General features: G+C 37.4%; 1 protein-coding gene across 5 annotated transcripts in view; it reads left to right on the top strand.

The window, feature by feature from the left end:
- The window catches only part of khdrbs3 (KH domain containing, RNA binding, signal transduction associated 3), a 138,382-nt gene that overhangs the window by 90,691 nt on the left and 20,506 nt on the right, over nucleotides 1-27,185 (top strand). For all 5 annotated transcript variants that reach the window (XR_013795048.1, XR_013795049.1, XM_079590723.1 and 2 more), the window contains 4 exons: nucleotides 5,036-5,152; nucleotides 8,521-8,667; nucleotides 9,162-9,301; nucleotides 12,055-12,241. Coding sequence is in view for 3 of the 5 variants with exons in the window: in XM_079590723.1 (XP_079446849.1) it covers nucleotides 5,036-5,152; nucleotides 8,521-8,667; nucleotides 9,162-9,301; nucleotides 12,055-12,241 (591 nt within the window). In the remaining 2 variants the exon portion in view is untranslated. The remainder of the gene's footprint in view (nucleotides 1-5,035; nucleotides 5,153-8,520; nucleotides 8,668-9,161; nucleotides 9,302-12,054; nucleotides 12,242-27,185) is intronic.

The raw sequence follows: 27,185 nt of genomic DNA on the forward strand, positions 1-27,185 counted from the left end.
TGCAGATTGAAAATAATAAAACTTATTTTTTGCCTACTCTTTTATGAGTACTGTGTATTTGAACATACAACTTTTGTCAGTCCCGTTCCCTGTGTGAACAGAAGCCAGGATCAATGCCGTAAGGGGTGTCCAAAATCAAATGATTATCCGTGTATTTTCTGCAATCTCTGTGTGAAAGGGGCTATACTGTTTTTCGCCTACTACATAGGGAAGTTTGTGATTTCGGATGCAGCCCCAGTTTTCCACGTAAAGGCGTCACTATTGTCAAAACGATCTCCATTCACACGGATCCGTGAAAACTAATAAAAACCCTTGTATTCTGCTGCCAGGCCATTAGATGGCGATGAAACACTATAGACGTATAGGCGATGAAAACGTAATAGCCTACACATGTGTGTTAAGTCATAGTCTTCAGAGATTTGCGTTTTTCAAAATCTTGCAAAAACTTCGCATTTTCAGGCACCCAAAACGCAGTTGGCGTGTAAACGAACGTCCAAAACGCATACAAAGTTTTACGTTTTCAGTTGAAAATGGTGTCGTGTATATACAGCCCCTCATATGTCAGCAAATTCATAACCACTTGTTAAAGGGGTGGTAAAATGCTCTTTTCACAAGATGTAAAATAAATCTCTGATGTCCCCAGAGTGTGTGTGTGAAGTTTTAGCACAAAATACCCCACAGATATGTTTATATAGCATGTTCAAGTTGTTACTTTTTTAAGGTTTGCAAAAACGCACCGTTTTGTGCCTGGCCCTTTAAATGCAAATGAGCTGCTGCAGAGGGCGGGGTTTCAAAAGCTAGTGTGTGTTAGCAGCTGCGATTACCTCACGCAGACACTAAAATGACAGAAACTGTTCTGCCTTTAATGTTAAAACGGAGTCAGACAAAGATGGAGAGACTCAAGAAGAAGTGACAACATGTAGAGTACAACAGGACGTCTCTGAATGGTTAGTTGATGAATTTATGTTGCTGACGTGTTAACTATCCTCAATTAGCATATTCTGTAATAGCATATTCATGGTAATCTATAAATCGATCATATAGGAACTGTTGTGAGATGCACACAGAGTGACTTTCGATTGCATGTGAAAAGATAGATGCTAAAGTTTGAGCTGACTCACAAATGTACTCGACTACAACAACTTTTCCTCTCCTCAACATGGACTGCGTTTTCCCGGGGGCGGGGCTTATGTACATTTTAGGGTTGGTGATGTCACTAACCCCAGAGTAATGTCGTGTAGTCCCTACCAGCCGTTTGTTGTAGTCCTTTTCTTTAAAAGCATTACATTACTCACTAACTAAAGTTAGAAAAGTGAAATATACTCAACCACCCCTTTAAGTAATTCAGTTGTCATATTCCCTATAATATGACAACTGAGCTTCCACCCTTTAAAACGACACATATTTTATGTTGGTTAACAAGTGGTTATTACTCAATGTGATAACTTAGTAACGCCCCCGTTTAGGATTCAAGAGGTTAAGGTCAAAGATTAATCGGTTAATTGATCATTAATTTAAACAGCGATCGATTATGGGAATTTATGGCACATTCTCAGGGGCAAACACACACGGCATGACAATTTGAGCATTTCTATATTTGTGCGTTTTGAGGAGAGGTGTGTTTTAATGTGTGTGTGTGATGGGGTGCGTTTAGGAGATTTAGAGCTTTCCGTAAATCCTCACGCAGCTCGGTGTTGTGTTTAATGTCCAGATTAAGGCCCACGATGTCATTTACAAGCCTTAATATCATCAGATTACACCATTAAAGAGCAGCCAAACAAAAGCCTCAGTAAATAACAGGCATCTAATGAAAGCATCGACACAAACAGCCATCAGCCGCAGAACAAAATCCCACACCCACTTAGTGACACTTAATGGGAGTATAAAGCAGAAATATACGTTATATTTGATATACTGTAGGTTACATTTGTAGGTTAATGTTTCTTATAAAGTACATGGATATGTGGCATATGCAAAAGATCTTGCTAGCATCATAGATTCAGTAGTGGTTTGAATTAAAGGTCATGACCTCTTTACGGTGTCCCCAGTGACATCATAGTCATCAGCTCCATCCTAATTTGCATACTACCAGAACTACAAAGTATGTGAGATTATTATGTCCCAAATGAGGATTAGTGCATCTCAAATCAAAGTGTGTTCCCATTGGAATAATAATAATCAAAATATTTTTAACATCTCAATTGTTTCTTCTAGAGAGCAATGCGATTATGTTTATAGCAAATGGAAGTTCCATGGAAAGTTTCTCCTTTAGAGTTTCAGAAGACATCTCAACTGTGTCATGCAAAGACTTGGCAAGATACCAAAGTCTTTACAGGACAACATCTACATTCTTCTTTTTCCCGAAAATGTTAGATAATGTTATCTCATTGGGAAAAACTTACAGACTTTGACTCAAAGAGGGTTATAACTACTTTCCAAAATTTCGATCAATTTCAAAAATAAATACAAAACCTGTCCTAACTGAAAGAAAACAAGTTGACAAAAAGGTTGAACCCAATATTTGGTGATAATATAAGCTATTTTTTGTATAGGCTGGTCATTTTTGACCATTTCGGGAACACCAAAAGCGACATTTTGTACAAAATAGAAGCATTTAAAAACCAACTTCCTGGTTAAACATTAAAGCACACTAGTGTGATAAACTGCATATTTTGCCACACTACCCCACCCCATATTTTGTTGAACATCGACAAAATTATCGAAAAATTATGATTTTTTTCACTCAAAAACCACGGTGCATAAGCTCATGTCAATGAGGCCTACAATCAATCCAAATGCAATTTTTGGTGATAATAATATAGCATGACGAGAATTTGACAAGCATTTTTTAATTTTGACTGGAAACATCAAAGGTGTTACAGGGTTTTCAACACAGCCAAAGGGTTAAATTCTTCTAAATGCAAATCTGAACTTCTGTATATATTTATTGTATAGTTCTGTACTGTACAGTATGTCAACCATATCTCTTCAGATAAACTCTTGAATGCTGTATGCCAGAGATGCTCGGATAGAAAAAGTTTGTCTGTTGGAATTGTCAAAGAATGCATCCATTCCATTCATTAATCCATTTTAATGAAAGCAGTTGAATGCTTACGTTCCCATGTGTACTGAAGTGTGTACTTTCGCTCTTTCTGCTAATTCTGGGATTCGTATTTTAGCAGCAAATTCAAGCCTTTGTGTTGCTGTGAGTTGCAGAACATGTCGCTAGACTTTCTCTGAGGTCTTCATGGGTGGCAGGATTTGATCTCCCACTCCAGGTTCAGCGCTGAGATCGCTAACAAGCCTAGACAGCAGGCGCAGATGAAGCGGTCTAACAAGAACATCCGAGAAACCGTCTCGCCTCCTCAGCCTATACGCTTCCTTTCTTTTGCCATCCTTTGGTCTCTCTGGGATGTTTCTTCTTCCTTTCTTTCTCTTTATTCTCTCTCTTGTTTCTTTGATCCGCGCCACCTGTATCCATCTGAATGTGACACAAAACTGTGTGTGTTTTAGATCTTGAGTCTCTTTTGATTCAGTAAAGCGTATTTTACAGATGCAGTTCTGTCAAGAGGAACTTTGTGGTTTTGCAAGCAAGCACTAAACACTGGAAATGTAGTATGGTAATTTAAAACTATTACTTATTAAAAAGAAATGAAATAAAAAATTAATACTGTTGCCCCTTAACTCGTACATATTGCATAATATTTTTATATTATTGAAGCAATTTGAAGTTTCACCTTCATTTGGTTGGGATTAGTTTATATTCAGTTATATGGAAATAAAACACATTATATTGTTTGATTAAACATGACTAATAAACACACGACTGCCTTATTCTGTGAAAGAAGCCACATCATCTCACAGAATATGTTTGCTTTGTCAATATGTTTGCTTTTGCAAATATGTCTGAATCTGTCAACGTGTTGCTTTTCCAAATGCAAGTTATAAGTGACTCAAACTCACAGTGCTTTCAGACGGAGCAGTGTTTACAGAGCCGTACATCAATGACAAGATGCGATTTCATAATCGATTTCATAATCGGTTTAAGTGTGATTTCATGTAAATTGCGATTAATCGTGCAGCCCTAGATTTCATCAAAAATATATTCATTTGTGTTACGAAGATGAACGAAAGTCTTACGGGTTTATTATTAGTTAATATTACTAATTTAGTAATTAATAACAAAATTAAAAAATGTTGAGTGAACTATCTTTTTAAGCAATATCACATGAGTAACGACTGCAATATTACAGTGCTGTTCATGGCCAAAAATGAAAATCTGGTTTATTTATGTTTACTCACCCTATAATGTTGTTTCAAATCTGTATGAATTTTGTTTTCTTTTGCAGAACATAAAAAGCTATTTTAAAGCTATTTTTGGTCTGTAAATATATCTAAATACCAATTGAAAAAAATATGACCCTTGTAGCCTAAAAGTTTATGTGTAATAAATTCTATGTTGGATCAGATAAAATATTTCTTTCTAAAGGTACTTTTTGTAATGTCTATTGATGATTTTCTTATTGAACACAATAATGACTTTACATGATCTTTTAAGGGTAATTTCTCAGTCAAATTTGATGTGCAATTAAATTGAAATTAATTAGATTAATTAATCATGTAATTATGTATTTTTTGGTTTATATATATATATATATATATATATATATATATATATATATATAATATATATATACATAAACCAAAAAAAAACTAAAATATTATGTACAAAAAAATTGTAGCAAGTACAGTGTCTTACATAAATATTTGATCATTAAAGCATACATAACAAGTAAAAAAAAAAAGGGGGATCATGGGTAATGGAAAGGACTGTGGCGCTGTTTAATTGGTGGATGTGGGCAAGAAAAATGCAATGTTTAATATACCAGTGTGTGGGTTTGATAAATGTTTAACTACTTTTGCAGAGGAAATATTTAGCATGTAATTCTGCATAACTGATATAGTTAGGAATAGTTATTAGAAGACAGTACAATGAAGTGTTAGTAAAACTCTCTGTTTTTTCCCTCTTTATTAGTTTAATTTTGTGGGTAAACTCCTGGGCCCTCGAGGGAACTCATTAAAGAGACTACAAGAGGACACGCTGACCAAGATGTCCATCCTCGGCAAGGGATCCATGAGAGACAAAGAAAAGGTATTCTTTCTCCCCTTATTATCAGTGTTTTTCCTTTGGGCCGTTAATCGGAGTGTAGGCAGGAGCTGGCGTTTGTGTCCGCATCGTCTCATTGTCTCCGCTGTCACGGGTGAGAAGCGCTCTGAACGATCTCGACTGCGTCTGTCGTTTCTCTGCGTGCTGCGCCGCTGATTGAATCGATCGATAGTTGCTGATGCCCCCCCCCCCCCACACACACACACACACACACACCTCACCTGGAAAGAGGGATACAATGTCATAAAGAAATGCTAACCTCAGCGTCCTGTCAGAGAGAGAAAGAACACAAGAGACAAAAGGGACAGAGATATATTGTCTGACAGGATTGGGGTTATTGGCAAACAACAGATTAGTTCTTTAAGCATTTCATTCAACTGACTTTGGCTGTTCAAGCAATTCAGAGGCATTATTCTATTTAAAGTGGTCGTTTTGTACGATTTAGTGGTTTTCGCCTGATCTCTTTTTATGCAAGCCAAGGTTTCTTGGACCAAAAACAGTCCAGTCCAGGTCTATAATTGTTTTCAATACGAGCTCAATCTACCTGCAGATATACAATTGGAAAATTGGATTTCCTAATGTCCAAAGTATATATTTGAACCCTGTGGGGTCTGAGGTTTTTTTCTGGGCACTGGTGGTGTTTTGACGTGCCCTGACATTTGTGCTCATTTCAATTACTTATAAAAACTGTATGGCTTTTAAAACACTTTAGGGTGCAAACTGCATTTGAAATCTGAATTAAATTAAATAATAAGTAATGATGTGCTTTAAGTACCAGAAACTGTTGGCAGATAATGAAAATCACTGCTTTTAGCCCACAGTGATTGGCTGTCGTCCAGCATTTCTGCACTTCTCATTTGCATAAAGGTTTTTCACTCCCACAATCCCCAGCTCCCATAGAGAATAAAGTTAAAACTTACACTTCTTTTCAAATGGTTGGTAAGATTTTTTTGAATGTTGTCTTTTATGCTCACCACGCCTGCATTTATTAGAACAAAAATGCAATAAAACATTAATATTTTGAAATATTATCATAACTTATAATAATAATTTTCTACATGAATACATTTTAAATTGTAATTTATTCCTGTGATGCAAAGCTGCATTTTCAGCATCATTACTCCAGTCTTCAGGGTCACGTGATCCTTCAGAAATCATTCTAATATGCTGATTTGCTGCTCAAGAAAGTATTCTTTTTTGTAAATCTTTCGCACCATAAACTTTTAGAACAGGCTGTACTTTTAAGACTGTTCTAAATGACCTATGCTATAATTGGTTAACTTTTTTGCGTGCAAGATGTATTTCTAAAGAGTCCATGATATGTATCCTTTAAGTGATTGACATTTCCCCCCAGCATATTTCTCACCGATTTGTGTGCGTGTGATGTTGGTTTTGGGCCATTTCTGAATAGCTCGACTGCAGGTGATTTTGATGTGTGCATGTATAAGCGTGCTCGCAATTACATCCCCTGTTCACACAAGCAATCTTCTCCCTTCAGACAGCTGTTACAGAGCTCAGGGTGTTCTGGAAGGTTTTATCTACTAATTGGGCGTGTTGTTATTGACTGCTGCTCTCCTCCGGTCCTGTCAGATTTTGGTGAACAAGCTCTCCATGGAGAAAAGCGAGAGAGGGAGAATTGTGCGCTGCAAATTGGACGGTTTGGATCTGGAACGCTCACCTGCGCGGTTTTAAGCCGTTTGGAGATTCTCCTGCAGTGCCGTCCCACAGCGGAGAGGAGAGATTTGCTTAAAGCTCATAATTCTCTTTGATGTTCTAGAATTCGCAGAAACGAATTTCACAGAATTTACCAAACGATGTTGATAGTAAACATACACGCCCCAAACGCTACAAGAGGTTGTTTTTTGGAAGGAGTTTCGAAAACATAATATGTATATGTGTTCACCGATAAATATGAAAAATATGCCCTTGCAAGCACTTTTCTCAAAGCTGTAGACCATTTATAACATAATTATTTTTATAATCAAAACTGATACTTTTACGCCCTTAAAGGTGCAGTAAGCGATTTCTGCTAAATCAACCCACACAAACACACCCCTCCCTTCGTTGCTCCGCCCCCAAAGTGCACGAACACACAATGCAAGGGTGGATGTCTCTTTATCATATCAAAATAATGCTTCGCGAAAAATAAAGCGAAGGTGACGAATGAACGACAAGGAAGAACAAAAAAAGAGAGTACAGTACACAAGGGTATGTACGAGTTTGTTGTTAGTCGTCAGAAACTCCAGACAAACAATGACACTCAAAACCGTCCTGTTACTATAGCTAACATTACAATAACAGCATATCTTGGTTCTGTGAAACAGTGAAAAACAATGCCATCCCTACTGCCATATCTGCACTAAGCTCACCTCTTTCAGTAAACAGCAGATGAAATTAGCATCTCATTTGCATAACAGCGACTGTCTTAAAGAGATCAGATTAACTGCATTACATCAGAGGAAGCACAGGAGACACACACACACACACACACACACACACACACACACACACACACACACACACACACGCACACGCACACTTAACAGCACGCTTTGCTCTCCAATGAAAAAACATGTTGGATGAAGGAATCTCACCCTGCTTCATCTGTGCATCTGACGGGTGGGCTGATGTAATTCTTTGCCATGTTTTTGTTTTGTGTTCCTGTTAAATTGCTCTTTTGCTTTGCATCAGCTCACAGTTTTAGACACACACACACACACACACACACACACACACACACACACACACACACACACACACACACACACACACACACACACACACTTGATGCCCAGTGTTAATGGATTTGCATATGGAATTTCCATTTTAATTGAATTGAATATGCATGGCATAATTACTGCAGTTTATTAATTTGCTTGTTTATTTATTTACATGCCTTAGTATCCAGAACGTGGCATTTCAAAGGTGGAAAAAAGGTCTTTCCTTCCTGCATCTTCTATTTTTAAATTATTATTTCAATTTACTTTTTTTTTTTTTTTTTTTTTTTAACCTTTTTTGATGGATTCTTTGATTAATCTATTTGAAATAGAAATATTTTGCAGCATAATAAATGTCTTTTTTGTAAATCAATTTACAGTAATACGTCCTTGCTGAATAAAAATATTAATTTCTTTTAATGCAAATTTTGAACATGAACTGTTTGAACTGTTCATAAACTGTAAACTGTTTTTGCTACTGTACTTTTTATTATTATTATTTTTTTTAACTTTTTTAAAGTAAAACTTGTGGAAAAAAATTGTTGACGGTTAATTTAGCTCATGTAGCAGAGGACGGTGCTGGCAAAAGTGTGCAAACGCATGAATGTTTATTTTTTGGTACTCTTGCGTTAACAGGAAGAAGAACTGCGGAAGAGCGGAGAGGGAAAGTATAATCACCTCAACGAAGATCTGCACGTGCTGATCGAGGTGTTCGCTCCCCCCGCAGAAGCGTATGCGAGAATGGGTCACGCTCTGGAGGAGATCAAAAAATTCCTCATCCCGGTACGTGTGCACACAGGTGTGAGTGCGATCTGCTGAACAAAAGCTGAGCATCAGCATGTTTGCTGTTACCTGATTACAGTGTTTATTACCTTGAGACCAAAAATACATATTCACTGGTTTAAAAATATATCTTTTTACCAGATACATTTAGTCTAAGGAGGCCTGGTGTCCACATTACATTTTTTTTTTTTTTTTGCTGAAAATCCTATTTTAGTTAGAACAACAAACACTATGCATATGTACACGTGTGTGTGCAGTATTGACTTTATGTATATAACATCTCAGAGTCGCATCTGTTATGCTAATGAAAAGCTATATTAAATGTTACTATTTATATGCAGAAATCTTCCTCTTGGGGAAAAACACATGTTGGTGCATGTTTGGGGTTGCAGGGGGCGTATATTTCCCCTTGAAAATCAAGTGGACCATTATTGCACGTTCCAGCTCATTAACTAGCGCCCATATGTGTGTGTGTGTGTGTGTGTGTCGTACAGGACTATAATGATGAGATCAGACAGGCTCAGCTACAGGAGCTGACGTATCTGAACGGCGGCTCGGAGGACGCCAAAGTCCCGGCTGCGAGAGGCAAAACCAGCACACGAGCCAGAGGAACACCAGCGCCGGGACCGCACAGGTACGATCACATTTGATATCTGATCACTAGCTATGTTTCCATCCACCTATTTTTATGCACATTTTGGGTAAATGCATAAAAACACTGGATGGAATCTCCAAGATGTGCACACATTCTAAAAATGTGCATAAAATGAGGTGGATACATTTATCTGATAAGTAGACATGCGCATAAACTACAATGCAAACACATTTAAAGAATAAATCCCTCAATGCGCAACAAAAAACTCACATGACTTTGCCTTAAGAGGATGTGATTGGATGACTGAACAAACCAGAGGACCACACTGCATCACACAGCATTTGAAATGTTTGGTCGTTCTGAAATGCCTGAGCCAAAAGTTTGTCATCAGAATGACTCGGTTTAATTCCCTCCCAGAAGCGTCACACGATTGCATTCCCAAACACCAGGCGTCCGAACGCAAGATAACATGCCAGCGTTTATTGCGTTTCGTCTGCGCAATGATCATTTATGTCATTAGGAAGAACGATAATGGCAGCAACTTCCATTTTTATTACAGATATTTTGCGCCAATTTCCCATTCTGTTCTCTTGAACACATTGGATGGAAACGGTGCTTTATTTGCAAATGTTTTATGCAATGTTCCAACTCTGCACATGAGTTAAATTCGCAGGTTTGGATGAAAACATAGCTACTGAGAACATTTAGAGCATAAACTACAAAACTGTGAAACGCCAGAAAAACATGTAAATAAGGCTTATTAACTCCTTAATAAAAACTCCTTAGCAACGAATTTTAAACTCCACTGAGAGTTTAATGCGGCATAACTGGCAGATTTATTCTCACACGGACTGACACTAATGTCATTACCTCAAATCATTCTCATTTTCATCATAGTTGGAGAGGAAAATTCAATAAAACCATTAAAGCAATCTTCCATTAGAGCAGTGGTTTCCAAACTTTCCAAACCTCCTGAGGCGTTTAACATCCTTCTGCGCACCTCCTCTTTTCCTCTTACACTGCACTCACAACTTTTTCATTAAGGGACTATATTTCCCCTTTAAATTGATTTTCAGGTGCGTTTTTTTTAAAACTCTTTCCTCTCCAGTGTATTTTAAAAAAAAGTTGCCAGCCGACGCCAGCATTTTTTTAAATCATTTTCACAAAAGTTTCATGGCCCCCACAATATATTGTTGCATGAATATCTGAACATGCAATGCATACAAAAGAAAGAATTGAGCCACTGCTTTCAGAACGATGATCAAAACACAGATGGAGTAGATCGAGTCCATCAACATCCCCAGAGCTTCACAGTCCCACAGCTCGTCCTGGGTCGACATTTCATTCAGTAACTTTAAGCAGTTGTGATTTATATGCTGTTTAATGTTGATGTTCGAGTTATTTTACATATGCATTATGCTTACACATGCTATCACTTGTTTCTGCTTCTTCTTCGCCTGTGTTTTGATCTGGAGATTCTGTACTCTTTCAGAAGATGCACAATAGCGCCCCCTACATTATAACAGTGAAAACACGGAAAGCCAGAAATTTTCTGTCAGTGGCGGGAAGCGTTGTCTCATAAATTAGTGAAATTTCCGTCAGTGGCGGGGAAAGAGTTAATAACTGCTCAGAGGTGGTGTGAATGCAATTAAAATGGCATAAATAATGTAATGAGATAATGTTTTAAATAAAAAAAGGTCAATAGAGACGTTAGGTGATGGTAAAAACGCAGTGATACTTTTAAAACTAAACTAAAACCCCAAGTAATTGATAAAGTCTGTGTCTAAATTTGTTCTTCATGCAAGTGCTAAATCCCCACTTTTATAAATGTACATTGTCGCGAACAGCAGTAATGTAGCAAAAAATAATAATAATGCGGCAACAAACTGCACACAACCTATCATATGCACGCTGCTTGTGTGGATGCAGTCAGTTTTGAGCGCAAAATATGAGGTAATTGCATTGGATGTCATGTATTTTATCTTTTACAGTTCTACAATTTTCCTATTGTAACAAATTTTTCCTGTTAGAAATAAATGTTTAGTTTTAATGTTGTTTTAAGGTGGGACAGAATTAAATGAACGGCAAAACTATATTCGGGAACCACTATATAAAATCCAGTGATTCTAAAGTTTGGGGTCGGCAATATTTTTTAAATGTTTTATGATAACCAAGGCTGCATTTATTTGATCAGTAAAAACAGCAATATTGTGAAATATTATTGCCATTTTAAAATAACTGCTTTCTATATCATATTTTAATATTATTTTAAAATGTGATTTAGTCCTGTGATGGCAAATATCCAGTCTTCAGTCAGAAAGTTCAACTCAGGATTTATTTGAAATGTTAAAAAAAAATTGTAACACTGCCAAACGCTGTCACTTTTGATCAATTTAACACCTCCTTGTTGAATAAAAGTATTAATTCCTTTTTAAAAAAATCAACAATATAAAGTCCCCAAACTATTGAATGCTAGTGTGCACTATAGTAAAACATTTTGACAGTCATCAAAACTGTGGAATTATGGGAATTACACAGGGACAAGCAAAATGTTAAATATATTATGACTTATACTTTAGTTTTTAGCTTTAAACGTTTTTTTAAACCATCAATTCAGTCCATTTTTGTAAAAACATGCCAAATTTATTAAACAATTTTAGGCTTTTTCTTTCTGTTCATTATTGTTCCTGTTGTAATGTTTCACATAGGCCTATGAATAAATAAATAAAAATTAGCTGATTGAAATATGAAATTTCATTGATGTGTATTGAGCTGAAGTGTTTGTCCTGCAGGAGTAGAGGGGGTGTTCCTCCGCCTCAGGCTGCAGTCCCGCGGGGGGTGGCGCCCAGAGGAGCTCCGCCCAGCAGGGTCCCGTCCAGCAGAGGGAGGGGGGTTCCCTCACAGAGAGCACGAGGAGCTCCGCCCCCACCTGGGTACAGACCTCCTCCTCCAACCGTGCAGGATGCCTACGGTGAATACGTAAGTAACCGTAACATCCATTACTACAGTGCAGACGTCACTCTCATCAGGGACTGCAAAGGGTATATAGTATGCAAGGTCAGAATGGTGGCCAGATGAGGTACTATTTCTGCTGGACTTTTGAAACATGCATTGATGAATGCTTTTAAAGCTACACCTTTTACCATGCAGTTGAATTTCTGATTTTCATTACACTGTAAAAAGTTGCTGCCTTAAACAACCAAGTCGATTGTACTTCAAATTTTAAGTCATTTCAACTTAAATTACATTGAACTGACTTAAAAAAATTGTTGTATCTTGTATAACTTATGAAAAAAGTTGAAAATTAACATATTTTGATGAGTTTTGATAAGCAATGTAAAACATGTTGTCATAACTTATTGATTAAATATTTTTTTACAGTGATAATTCATATGTAAATGTGTACTTCCATCAAATGTGCAGATCTACGCACTTTATGATTCTACCATAGTATTTTGCCAGTGTTATTTTATTATAATTTTTATAGTATTATTGTATTTATTAATACTTTTGAGCATTTTCATTTCAATTGTAAGCTTTACTAATTTTGTTATGTGCCTTTGTCATATATATAGCCTATATATAGGTTTCATTTATTTTTATTTTTGTTAATTTTTTTGTAATTTTAGTACTTTTTATTTAGTTAGTTGCCAATGTAACATTTAAAGTTTTTAATTTTTAAGTTTGTCATCTGGTATTTGTATTTTCTTTTATTTCTGTAATTTTTAGATTTGTAATAGTTTTAGTTTTTTATGAACAATAACTGCAATGGTATATGGAATTTTTATACTGGTATGCAAACAATTCTTACTCTATTTGTGCCGTTACAGTCATTTTAGTCCTCTGTCTAGACAAGAAAGTGTTATCTGTGATATATGCCTATAATAGCTTGTGTTTTATTGTTGACATTTCTCATATCGATAAATTACATAAAACAAACTCAATAGCTCGCCAAAGCTCTCTCAGAAATGAATGTTTTCCGACACTGATCTCATTTGTCAGTCGTAATAGAACAGTTCATGATGCGGCCGTCTACCGGAGACATCCTAAATCATTTCATCTGCTTGATTTACTTGTTTTTGTTTGCGATTATGTGGAAAAAATGGTCTTATTTGCTCGCCTGCTTCTGACACCATTGTGGATTTCCTCTGCTTTGAGTTTTAATTTATCAGAGAGATTTGCAAAATAACCAGTTGAAATACAGTGGAGCTTATTTGAATGTTCGCCAGCCCCTCTTGATGTTGCACGTCTCCAGAGGTCTCCTGGCTCGCGTGTGGCATATTTAACAGATGGTGGGCCCGGAGAGGTGGGTGGCGTTGGCACACCGCCCCGCAGTGCCCGTATCTAACCGCATCTGACAGGTTTATTTAGGGGGCGCCGTTGGAATGCGCTGGGGTCAGAGGAAACGACTCAGTCGCCAGCTGTTCTCTATCGTTTCAACGGCCTCGAAACGCGCGTCTGCGCGGGAGCCTGAAACACTGAGAACGATTCAAACATCTGTGGGATGATAAATCTGAAGCTGTCACTCTGAATCAGTGTTTAGATGTTCCTCGTCAGGAGCCAACTGGAAAAAGATCTTTTGACTGTCCGGAGAGTTTTGACAAGTCATGAGAAATTAACAAGACATCTTTGTAGAGGAATAGTGATGGAGAAATGAAAAAGGCTGTCATTGTTCTCTCACCTTCATGCCATTCCAAACAATATGGTCCTATTTTTTTAGTGGAATACAAAAGGAGAAGTTGAAGGATTTTGGGGCAAGTATTTGTACAATGACAGAAATCAGATTGAACAAGAATCTGTATTTGGATGGACTATTTTTTTATAGTGCGTGTTTTGTCCCAAGCAGTGTTGGGCAAGTTACTTAAAAAAAGTATAGTTATAGTTACTTCTCACAAAAAGTAACTGAGTTATATCATTACAAAAGTAACTAATTACCAGGCAAAGTAACTATTGCGTTACATAAAAATAAAATTAAAATAAAATATGTGAAATAGCTTGGATACCCCAATATTAAATATGTTAAATCAATGAAATGGACACTAAATAGAACAAATTATTTTTATAAAACATTGTACACTAATCTACACTAGTTTAATGTCGCTGTGGGACAATGTGAGAAACATTAAATATTAAAATAGTATCATTACTATAACAACTAAACACAATAGATGGTTTAGAACTTTTAAAATGTATTGCACAGACCACAACTGGCCAACAAATAAAAAAATAATTGATGCTTATGCTTCTTAAGAAATGTACCAAAAATAAATTAATAGTAATACAAAATACACATACACATACACTCTTTGTGCAAATTAAAATGATAAAACCTTTACAACTGGTAGACATACTGTATAGCCTAGGCTACTTGAAGTATTTTCTTCCTCACTAAAGTAAACAGTTTAACTAAAAGTGTTCTCAATATAATACTGAACAATGTACAATGTAATATTTTGGGGACGACGTCCAGTTCGGCGCCTCGAAACACACAAACACACACACACACACACACACACACACACACACACCAGTGAAAAAAGTTTGCAGTTCCTATGGCGGAGAGAGAGCCCGATCGGATGAAAACCGCTTCAGTGAACTCAATTATTGTAACGGCGCATTTTATTGTCAGTAACGGTAACTGTGTTGTAACGGAGGAAACAGTAATTAGTTCGATTACTCGTTACTGAAAAAGATAACTCCGTTAGTAACGCTGTTTATTTATAACGCCGTTATTCCCGTCACTGGTCCCAAGTCTGGAAATATCGAACGCCTGCATGATTAATGCATCTGACCCAAACGTGGTCACATATCTTTATCAAGCTCTGAGAATGAACTGAGGTCAGCATGAACACGTCTCCTATGCGTTTTGAAAACATTTTGATCAGATCACCGCAAAGGTCATTAATATGAAGTAATTTCATCAGCTGTTTGCTCCCTCTCAGGGGCCGCTCTGATACCTGAGTCTCTCGCTGTGGAGGGTTGCAATAATACCATTATGGCATGCATTATCCCAGTATCTCAGAACCTCTGTTTCCACAATCAAAACCGCTTGTCACTTTGGTTTAGCCTCATAATTACTGAGCCGGTTGCGATACCATCTCTCCTTGGGTCGAATGCTGAAATTACTTCCATTGCCACCAGTGTTGTGTTATGAATGCCTGTGTCCAGCATGATGTTCCTCGAACCAACACAAATCACGGGTTGGTTTCCCAATAACACGGCGAGACATATGGGTTCGCCTCTGGGCTCCTCGGATTCCTCTGTTGAGCCGTTTCATTCTGTCCACGCTGCTTTTTATCACGTTGAAGTACACTAGTGACATGCAGACCAGTGTGAGAGTTGTTATTGAGTAAGTGACGATATTTCAAAACATATTCCTGAGCCTCGGGTCTTCAACTTTAAAAGTCTCTGTTTTTAGTAGGTGTTTGACACTTTTTGTTGAAAGTATCGTAGTGTGAAGGGAAAGTCAAAGGAAGTCAAGATCGGATTAGGTTTTGAATCAGAGTGACAATCTCATTCTTGATGCATCTACATTTTTTTAAGCTGCAGTGTAGAAAAACACAAATCTTCTTTGACAAGGTAATACCAGAGGAGGACTTGGGGTTAGAATTGTTGCGTTATTCCAAATAAATAGATTGAGATTCACAAAAACGAATAAAATTTACAAATAAATCAAATGAGATTTGAATATAAAATATATATATATACAAATGTGTTTTGTGTCACAAACACAACTCTGCCTGGCATTCATTTGTGAATCGCTGCTCACATTGATGAATCACTTCTTGTGCATTTGTAGATCCCCGCACACACGTATTTGTGGATTTGTGGAAACAGTCAAGACGTGCAGACAAATCCACAAATAAGTGGACCCCCACCCTCTGTTTACTCAAGCCAATCAGATAAGGGCCAGATTGCCACCAATCGTAGAACGTCCTCACTACAAGCAATCACGTTTTGCTTTACACTTGGGGTGGGAACAGATTCGGTTTGCACCCCTGAAGGAACTGTAAGGGCCTTTCGTGTGGTTAAAACACCCCTTTTCCAAAAGATTGTAGTTTACGACTTTTTATATTATATTTTCATCAGAAACAGTGAATCAGGATAATTGTGAATCACACATGTCATTTTGTATCTTATAATTGAGTGTGCAAATACATTCCAAACTGTTTTCCTTGAAATTATGTGTGTACTGTAGCTATAAGTTGTAAGTGCCATGTTGCATGTCGATATTTTGAGACGTGTAAATGACATTTATTTGTGCATTGGCGCCGAACTATTGCGCAGTTTGGTGTGATTGGCACTTTTGCAATAAACTTTTAGAATGTTCATAGTGAGTATTATATCTAATGAGAGCAACATTTTTATCATATAACAAGCGAGAGACAGAGCATGAAATTCCATTAAACGGATAATGTCATGCATACTTCCGCCTCATAGTTTCAGTCTGACTACCCGAATACCCATAAATCAGTTCTATTTATGCAAATATGGCCAGAGCCCCATGATAGCTCAGCGTTTATGACTTCCATCCTCTCTCAGTTTGATCACCATGGCAGAAGCCTTGCGGTAATTGCAGTTGACAGTAGTGTAGTTTAGTTCTGTGTGACCAACGCAAGTTTATTAGTCCAGCAGAGGATGTTCTTGAGGGCTGCTTTAAACCAGCTGAATAGTTTGGGTTTTATGAATGGTTTTAAAAGTGAGACGGATAGGGTGTAGAGCGCACATCAATCGTTGAGTTCATTAGTGCTGTTGTTGCTACAAAAAAAGCAATTTTTAAAGTCTAAATTATATGTTTAACCATACATATAGTGAAATTATAAAGATCTTGTTTGATATTTTAGTTCCAGTGTTGGTTTGGACAACATTTTCAGATGGGAATGTTGTTCCAGGATCAACAAAATATGTCAACCTACGAACATGTCTTACTTTCTCATCATGTAGGCTTCAAATTCGGCTCATGTCACTTCCCTAATCCATTCTCTTTTTTCCTTTCCCAGTGATTTACTTCTCTCTGTCAATACTATGGATAAAAATGGCAACATTGCAAAAAAATATCCCTTCATAATGTTGTTGCGCTGTAAATTGCATGCTCATATTTGTTAGTTGTTCAGTATTCCGAGAGTGAAGCCGCTCAGGACATCTTGGCAGACGCGAAGCTCTTGTTATGATCTGTGAAAATATGAAATATTCCAGAAAACCCAGCGACTGGAGCAGAGATGAGCAAGTGCGATGGAGTTAGTCAGTCAAGCCATGCGCGAGTGTCAGTTTGTGTGTGTTTTTGTGTGTAGTACAAAAACAGTCAGGGCCCTATTCTAACGCTATTCTATACTTAGGGCCCCCTAAGTATCAAACGCGAAACGCAAGTAACTTTGTGGGCGAATATCGGCGCAAATCTAAAATGGGTTGGTCTGAAGTATACATTACTCATACAGTAGGTGTGGTTTGGGCGTAACGTGCAATAAACCAATCAGAGCGTCCTCTCACATTCCCTTTAAGAGCAGGCGCGCTTGTTCCATGGTGGATCGCTATTATAATGGCGGGTTTGCCAGGCGCACACAACTTACATGATGGTAAAGGTGATTTCGCAGTCTTCAGAATTTAGTTTCCTGGTTCTTGACGGACAACACACTTTGTCAGATGTCCTTATATACCGATGTGTCTTGCCACTATTGATCAAACAGGTTTGATCTGTCATTACTACAATTAGTCTGAATAATTTGGGTAAATGTGTAAGCTAGATTTATGCCTATTTTTTCACATCTTCATGGACACCACAATGATTTCCCTCGTGTGGTAATATTTTTCCTTGTAATTATGTATGGTTTGCAAAAATGGGAACTGCTGCGTCTGTGTAGATGAGAGAAGCAAAGTGTATGCGCGGTGTGCACACGCTACATTATGGCCAAGCATGCGCCCTTAAAATAGCATCTGAATAACACGCCACTGACTTTAGACTAGGTTTGTCCTGGTCAGTGGCGGAATTGTTTTCTGAAACTGCAAAATAGCAGCAGGGAACGTTTGGGCCAGAACACGGCGCCTCTTTTCACTGAACTGCACCGGGATCGCAAGTTCATTCCCTAATTCCCACAGTGAGTCTGTGGAGGGAAAAGTCTGTTGTGCGTCGGGTGCAAAATAGGAATGATTTAAGCAGTAAAGGTCTGTAGTATTTCCTCATGTAGTTAACTTGTTAAAGTGTGTGCTGAGGTCTTGTGGCCTCTACAGGCAGGTCTTATCTTCTAACAACCTGTCTTTCAGCCGATTGTGTCTGTTCTACCAGAACACTCACCTAGGGAGCTGCCTGTCTCTCATTCAGGCTGTAGTGCATGTGTGTGTCTCCTAAGCGTGTCGATGTTCTCATTATGTCTGATGTAACGCGTGTGTCCTCGTGACCCTCAAACACTGTTGCAAATCTCTAACGATAGTGAAAGATCAAAGATCTCAGACACAGAAGATGGTGAGTTATCACAGCAATGTCTATTCCAGAACAAATGGCTTTTGCCAACATGCTTCTGCCTGAAGGACTTTGTTTGATAGTGGAGGCAAGTAACGTCATGTTTTGGTGGTTGCTAGGGTGTTCTGTGTGGTTGCTAGGTCATTATTAGGTGGTGTCTAGCTGGTCGCAGGCTGTTCTGTATGTTTGCTTACTGGACCAAGTCAAATGAGTCCATCCTCAAGTCTGTACTATATTCTGGCTTTTAGATATTTATTTAGTGTATATTTGCTCACCAGCCACTGTGGCTAGTGGTTTCCCAAAGTTACTAGCCACTCAGAATTTTCACTGGCCACAATTTTGACATTGATACCATGGGGGAAACTGCCATATAGATTTTTTTAAATATGATCTCATTTGGCAGCAGATATATTAGGCTGCTGTCACTTTATGACCTGAAGCACGGATCCATTACTATTACACGTGCGTTTTCTTTCTCAATTGTTTACGTTCACCTAAAACATAACTGTGTTTACATGAATTCTCACTAAGAGCGACATTTTGGCATTATTTTCTGTGTATTTGACTGTTTAAGTGTAGTAAGCAGCGAAAAATACCTCAATTTAGTAATGAGAGGCACCTTTATGTGCGCACACTTTGGGTGTGAATGAGTAAAAATGTTTTCAATATGCTCAATACCATGCCACTATTCAAGCCCTGTAACCAACAATATTCATCCGGAGCAAATAAAACAAGTGAGTGAGGGTAGACGGGTTTGTGTGTCAACTCGCTGTTGGAAAAGATGAAAGAAAGAGAAAGCGCAGCTGGTATCCTGTATCTATTTTGCGGGAAATGAGTATTGGAAATGTTTCAGATATTTCAGTATCTATATGTTTCGAAACATCACTACATTGCACTTAGTTTATTACTTCAGGTGCCTTTTTAAAAGACTACAATTGAAAAATGGATATATTATATATAAGATTCAAGTGACTGCATTACACGGCACTGCTGAAATCCACCCTGTTAATGTCAAGCCTTGTGTATGTATCTATGCAAGTAAAAGTCACGCACATAACAATGTGTTTTTATTGTGAAAAAAATTCATTATTTTGGGTTAGTCTGTAGTTAATTATCTTTAATATCTAGAAGCCCTCATTGAGATAGCAAAGTAAACACATGTCTGTGTGTGCGCAATAGAGAGGCTAAACATGATTGAGTTTGTCTGGGTCTCTCCGTGTCTCTAATGTGGCTTTGCGTTTCTGGCACCGGGCTGAAGGAGGCAAATGTAATGTGATTACATGGCTTTACTCCGCTCTAATAGAGCTCTCTCCAGAACACCGCTTACCTGAGCTCCGGCCAACAGCGCTCTGATAGACTCACCACTGAGACCCCAGCTGGCAGCTTGAATAAAGATCCATATACTCTCACAGGCCACGGATCGCAGCCGCAATGTCAATCGCATACTCAAAATTAGAGCGTGCGCAGGTGAGATTGAAAACAGGTCATCCGCTGCCATAACAGAAACCTTTGAAACCTCTTCTGCTGATGTAACAATGGGGGAAAACATTGTGGGGAAACTTTTCTGGGGTGGACAGATATGGAGACTTGTGATACCACAGAATAGCTTGTGAATATTAACTAAGTAATGCATTAATAATATAGCATATAGTCTATGTGATGTATTGACCTGCAGGTCTGCAGCTGAGCACTTGTTTATTTTCAAGTAAAATCTAAACAATAGTATTAGATACAAGTCTGATTATGTAATTGTTGAAAAAGGTGTTCCTCAAGGTTTTACTCTGGGACCATTACTTTTTAATCACTATTTTAAATCTTTTTGATTTACCTCAAATATGCTCAAATTGTTCTGTGTATTTTATGTAGATGACACTGTTATTTACACCACTAATTCTGATTTGTTACTAATACAATCTGATTTTAACTTTGTTTAAAAATGGTTTCATAATATGCTTATATTGAATAAGAAGTCTTCTTGTTGTATGATGTTTGGTATGCGGCATTGTCATTGCTATCCTTTTGATTTGAATATTATGTTTGATGATGGTTTATCTCTTAATAATGTTGATTCATTTAAATATCTTAGTCTTTGGATTGACCATGAACTTACTTTTAAGCCCCATATTGATTATATTGTTAATAGAACATGTTGTTTGGGTTTACTTTATCGCTTAATTAATTGTCTTACATTTCAAGTCATGAAAATAATTGTTTCTCAGTTAATATAGCCTCTTGTTGATTATGCCAGTATTGTTTATCAAAATACCCTTGACGTTTATCTTAAGCCTCTTAATGTTGTTTATATTTATTTGTGCAGATTTGTGTCAAGGTGCCCATATCGTACTCATCATTGTCACATGTATGAATTGCTTAACTGGTTGCATCCTAGATCTAGAAGACAATTTAATTAGCTTCTGTTTATTTTTAAATGTGTTTATTTTGATTGTCCTTTTTTTTAAAACAGTTTTTGATTCCATATAGATCTTCTTATTCACTTAGACATATGCAATATACTTTTTTCAATTGTTAATTTGCTTATAATTGCTAAATAAATATTTCACTTGGAAATATGTCACATACTTAAAGGCCCTATAATGCCCTTTTCACAAGATGTAAAATAAGTCTTTGATGTATGTGTGTATGTGTATGTGTGTATGTGTAGGTTTAGCTCAAAATACCCCACAGATATTTTTATATAGCATGTTAAAATTGTCACTTTTTGAGGGTGAGCAAAAACGCACCGTTTTTTGTGTCTGTCCCTTTAAATGCAAATGAGCTGCTGCTCCTAGCACAGGGGGCGGAGTTTTTCAAAAACTTTTAGCCTTTTATGTTCAAACCGGAGTTAGACAAAGATAGAGAGACTCAAGAAGAAGTGACAACATAGAAGCAACAGGACATTTCTGAATGGTTAGTTGATGAATTTATGTAACTTATGTGCAGTTATCTTCTAGTCATTGATTGGCATATTCTGTCATGATAATCTATAAATTGCGTTACCCGTGGGAGGAGTTTATGTACATTTTAGGGTTAGTGATGTCATTAACCTGGGAGGAATGTTGTGTAGTCCCTACCAGCCGTTTGTTGTAGTCCTTAAGGCGAGACACTACAGGTGAATAGGGTAATATTTTTAACTAGCAGATATCACCATGAAACTTTCCCAGTTGATTACCTACATTAAGATGAGAAAAAAATGTATTACACGTTTTCTGTAATTTAATGTTTAAATATGCAAATTAGGCATTATCTAATTAAATATGCGCTAATTTGCCTATATTTTAAAAAACGAAATCTCAGAATTGGATAAAGCCAGGTTCAAAATTCTTTTTTCATTGTGTTCACATATTAGATGGGAAAAAAATTACTGAGGGATTTATGGATATCTACTTTTGTTATCCTGTAAATCAGAATATACTGTCAATAGCCTTAAAAAATTTATTTTCGCCATGTTTTTTGGAATAAAATGTTATATAAATCAGGCTAGGAATAATATATTTACAAATCCCTCTGTAATTGTCTTAATAATATAACTAGGTACAAGACTGGAAATTTTGGTGTGTATAGGTGCTACTGAAGAGGAGATTTCGGACTTGGAGCATGAGAGAAAAGTCATTTTGAGAAAAAGGCATTTAAAGATTTGTAATGTAAAAAATCATACTTTTGTAGTGGAAACAACTATTTACTGACACAATATCTTATCAAATCATTAGCAACAACAATAGAAACCACCTAAATCACATCAAAACTTATAAACACAGCATTTATGGCCTTCAACTGAGCAGAAAAACAGTCAAAAACACACATCTAAGTGTCAGAGCGCGTCACGTGATGCATCTGAACCAATCAGGTTGTCAGAAATTGACATCAGCCAATGAGATTTCGCTTTTAGGGTTAAATGCCCATTTTACTTTCACGATTGGTTACTGATTAAAAGGAAATGGCCATATTTGGATCCGACAGCATTGTACAGAAGAGAGAGAGCTTTCCAGACGTGTGCGTGATTAAAAGGAAGCCGAGAGAGATCGCGGAGCAGCGCGTTGATTTAGAACGCCAACTTTTGTTCAATTTCAGAGAAATCTACAGACGCAAATAGACAAAGTGTAGTAAAATAAAGACCTAAATGTGTATTTTGGACTTTTTTTCACCACAAGTCTGAAAGAAGACATGTTACTGAAGACAAAATCCCAAAATCTCAAAATTGACCAGTGAAAAAAAACGATGTTTTTGCCTGCCGTGTCTCGCCTTAAAAAGCAATTTCTTTAAAAGAAAATATCTCCCTTTGCTTTGAACTTTGAGTGTCGTAACTTTGCAGATGTTGTTTATGCTCAAACAGCAACATTACACACTAACTAAAGTTATAAAAGTGAAATCATAATCAACCACCCCTTTAAGTTAAAGGCATTGCAAATAGTGTTTCGTGTTGCTTTTATGCTTGTTGAATTGGTAGGATTAATCAGCCATTCTTCACTGTCAATGACATTGTAGGGAGATTTTTTTTCTAATAAACCACAAACCTGAAAGAGTCCTCGCTTCACATGCGGCGTGAGTTTGATCCATCGTGAAAGAGATGCTGTGAACGTCATCAAATGCTAGCGACAGCTTCATCTTAGCGAGTTTACCAAACAATCTGCGATCAGTCTCTCATCTCAGAGCGCTCGTCGCGACTGCAACAGCAGAGATCTGCTTTCCTCTTTCATACAAAGCTGAGACATTGTAAGTACAACCAAATTTGAAAAGATTTGACATGCCGTGCGAACAGAGATTTCGTTTTCTCCCGGCTTGGCGTGTGATGTGTACATCTCTAATTTCAGCGGCTTGTGCAACGTTGACAGACTTGATCAAACGTGAGCCGATCAAAATGGCACAGTGACTGTCAGCAGCTTTCAACTTATTTACAACAACTTGGGAATGAGATTTTTCCGTTCTTCAAGGAAAGTCTCTCTTTCTCTCTCACACATGACCTGGTTTTGTTTTCACGTTCAACCAGACTAATTTATTTGATCAGTGTGCAAAGCCGCGCATAACTAATCTGCCAAGGTAACAGAGTTTCGCTCTTCAGAATACGAGAGGTTTTTCACCTTATGATATATTCATAGTGCTGCAGATAGAGATCACTGTCAGCCGAGACGGCACAATGGAAATATCTTCGGTTATAAATAGCTGAGTGAGCCTAGTCTTGTTTCAGCTTGGAAGGAAGATGAGTTGCTCACCGTTGAGCGTTTTTATTTAAAGGTTCTAATGCTGAATACCTCCATTTTGCATTGATTTCAACCCTTTTCCTTTTGGATAAAGAAGGGAATTAAAGTGTTTGGCTTCTCATCAAATACCTGAGCTGCTGTTATTTGCCAGTAACCAGCGTAGAGTAGTACCGTAGCTCTCTACACTCCAGCCTGGCAGAGGTGACCTACTGGAGAGGCACTGAAATCCTTGTGGAGCTGCAGGTTTTCCAGGGGGATCAATTCTCATATCCTTTCTTCAAATTCATTTTACAGTTTCCATTTTGACCTCATTTGATTTATGGGGTTGAGGCCGTTTTTATTGATAGACAAGAACTGATTAGTGGAAGGAGAAGTGTGTTCGGGTTGTGTTTACACGAAGGGAAGACGCAGATATTTCTCATTTACCTCTCATTCACACGAAAACCCCATTTTTATCACAGAAAACAAAATGTATAAAAACACCAGCCAAAGTAGAGATTTCTGATAACGCCTGTTATGTGTTGCCATGTCAACTGGGAGAAACAGGGTTTAGGTTCTCAAACGTCACATTATGCGCCAGAAAATGCTTAACGTCATGTGAACGCCGTGAACAGGAAGTCGCTCGTGTTATTCGTTGTTGTCGATTCTGAGGATTCTGATTGGCTTGCATGGCTTTATCCTTCTCCCTACACTGCCACCCATAGGTTTGGCATAGTTATGATGGCGCTCGACTGCTTATTTATGCGGGTTGATGTTAATGACAACTTTTTTGAAAACGATGTTGTGTGCACGATGTTATTTAAACATCGGTTTGTTTCTATATGGGGAAATTTCTTGCTTTTCAACCACGGTAAGAAAAAATCCATACCGTCCCAGCATTAGTAGACGCCGGTAATGTTTTCTCTTGGTTCATCTCAGTCAGTATGAATTAATTTTGATATATAAGTCGCACCTGACTATAAGTCGCAGGGCCAGCAAAACTATGAAAAAAAGTGTGACTTATAGTCCGGAAAATACGGGGTACATACATATTTAAATTCCTTAAAATAAATTGGGTCGCAGCTTAATGACCATGGGAAAATGTGGGTCCGATGATCAAACCAGTTGAGAACCCCCGTCTTAAATGTACTCCGCATTAAATTAGAAAATGTCTCCCTAAATAATAAATCTAAATTATTATGATAATGCAGTCTGTTTGCCAATGCTAATGCCATCAGCAGCAAAACTTCTCTCTTTATTTTTTGCAAGTAAACTTCATTATAAAACTCAGTTTAAATGTCACTTTGCTTGTGGATTAAAGATGAAACTGTGAATAGTGTGCGTTTGGCAGCGGCGGGCCTCTGATCGGACAGTAATGCCTCTCTAAGACTGCGGGGTGTGTGATGAGAGCGGTTGTGTCTTTGTTTTCGGAGTTGAGGAGGATTTTACGAATGTGAATTGAGGGCAGATGGATTTGGAACTGAGCTGGGCCCGGATATGTTGGTGCAGTCACAGGGGGTCGGAGCCTTTTTGTGGAGGACATTTATCCTAAATTAGCAGGAGAAAAGCAGGACTAGGCTTTGATGTTTGACTTCTGTGAGAATATTTGAGAGAATTTGACAATGTAGGTGCATTGAGTTGTGCTTGAAATCAACATTTGTAAATTGCTATGTGGCATATTTCTGAATGAAACCTAATACTCAAAATAAATTTAATGCGGACTTGATTTTAGATCATCGTGAATTGATTGGATGGTGAAAATGGCATGTGAGTAGAGAGGGAGGGGCTTGATGACATCAGCTGAAAAGCTAACTTGTTTCAGAGGCGGAAGTTATTAATGAAACATTACGGAAACATGCAACATATTTACAATTAGACCAGTTACCCGACACTACCATTCACAAGTTTTTTTAAAAGAAATTAATACATTGAAATGTTTCCTGAGCAGCAAATCATCATATTATAATGATTTCTGTATAGGATCATGTGACACTGAAGACTTAAGTAATGATGCTGAAAATTCAGCTTTACCATCGCAGGAATAAATTACATTGTAAAATATATTTAAACAGAAAACTGTTATTTTAAATTGTAATTTTAAATACAATTTAAATTTGTATTTACAAAATTTAAAATTTGTATTAAATAAATGCCGCCTTATCTGATAATGTTTGCATGCATTTACATGACTTTAAGCTTAATTGTGTATGCGCTTAATAACGGGGCTCTCTCAGCTCTCTTTAACACATTTTACAATATTTAAATATATTTAGCAAGTCATGGTAAATGTGGGGGAAAAGGTGCAAAGTCTGTGTTATAAGTCAATTTCTAAAAAGTTCCAGCTTGTTCTTATGACCTCTCCTGACACTTCACACGCTTCATTAGTCTTCATAAACATATCAAACAGGGCTTTGCGACATCTGACAACAGGCCACAAAGCAATCTGCGATATGTCACAATAATAGCTACATTAGATATTAACCCCCATGAAGTTTCATTATCCACTCCTAAATGGTTATTATGCGATGTTAATTACAGTGTCAAAATCATATCAGCCCCTCGACTTAATGAAGCACTTTCACAACCTTTCATTTAAGTGAAGAGCTGCTTTTCAGTTTTCATGCGTGGCTCTCTGCTATTTCTGCTCTAGATATATGGAGTATTAATGTCGACTGGGGTTCAGCCGAGTAGATTAACCTCTAAGCAGAGTTTGGGAGTGTGTGAGTGAGTGTGTGTGGATCCAGGACGGCTCGAAATGCTTCATCATTAGAGTAGATCTCTTGACCCTCATGAAATGCAGCACGTCCTGTGGAGACTGTACGCCGCTCCAGACTGCGGCCTGCAGTGCTGCATTATACATGCATTTATCTCTTCAAGGGTTCATATCAAGGAAAACAGATTTCTCTTGCTCTTTTTAAAAAAAAGACCCACATCTGAACTGAAACTCCACAGAAATTAAGTCAAAATAATTTTTAGCATAAGTGACCGTCTTTTAGGAATTAAACTATTTACTATTTACTGTCTTTATGAGTGAGTCATAACATCTTTCAACCAACCAATTTGTTCAAAACACTGATTCATTCATGAACAAAACAAGTGACTCTCTTTATCAGTTAAGTGATTGATTCAAAACACTGATCTATTCAGAAAATGAACCAATTTCATTGTTTTATGCAATTGTAATAAAAGGGAAGTAAATTGAATGAAGCTATTTACTGTCTTTATGAGCGAGTCAAAGAATCTCTTAGTCAACCAGTTGCTTCAAAACGTATTTATTCATCATCAAAACAGGTGA

The sequence above is a fragment of the Phoxinus phoxinus genome (assembly GCF_949152265.1).
Source record: "Phoxinus phoxinus genome assembly, chromosome: 19".
Classification (NCBI taxonomy): Eukaryota; Metazoa; Chordata; class Actinopteri; order Cypriniformes; family Leuciscidae; genus Phoxinus; species Phoxinus phoxinus.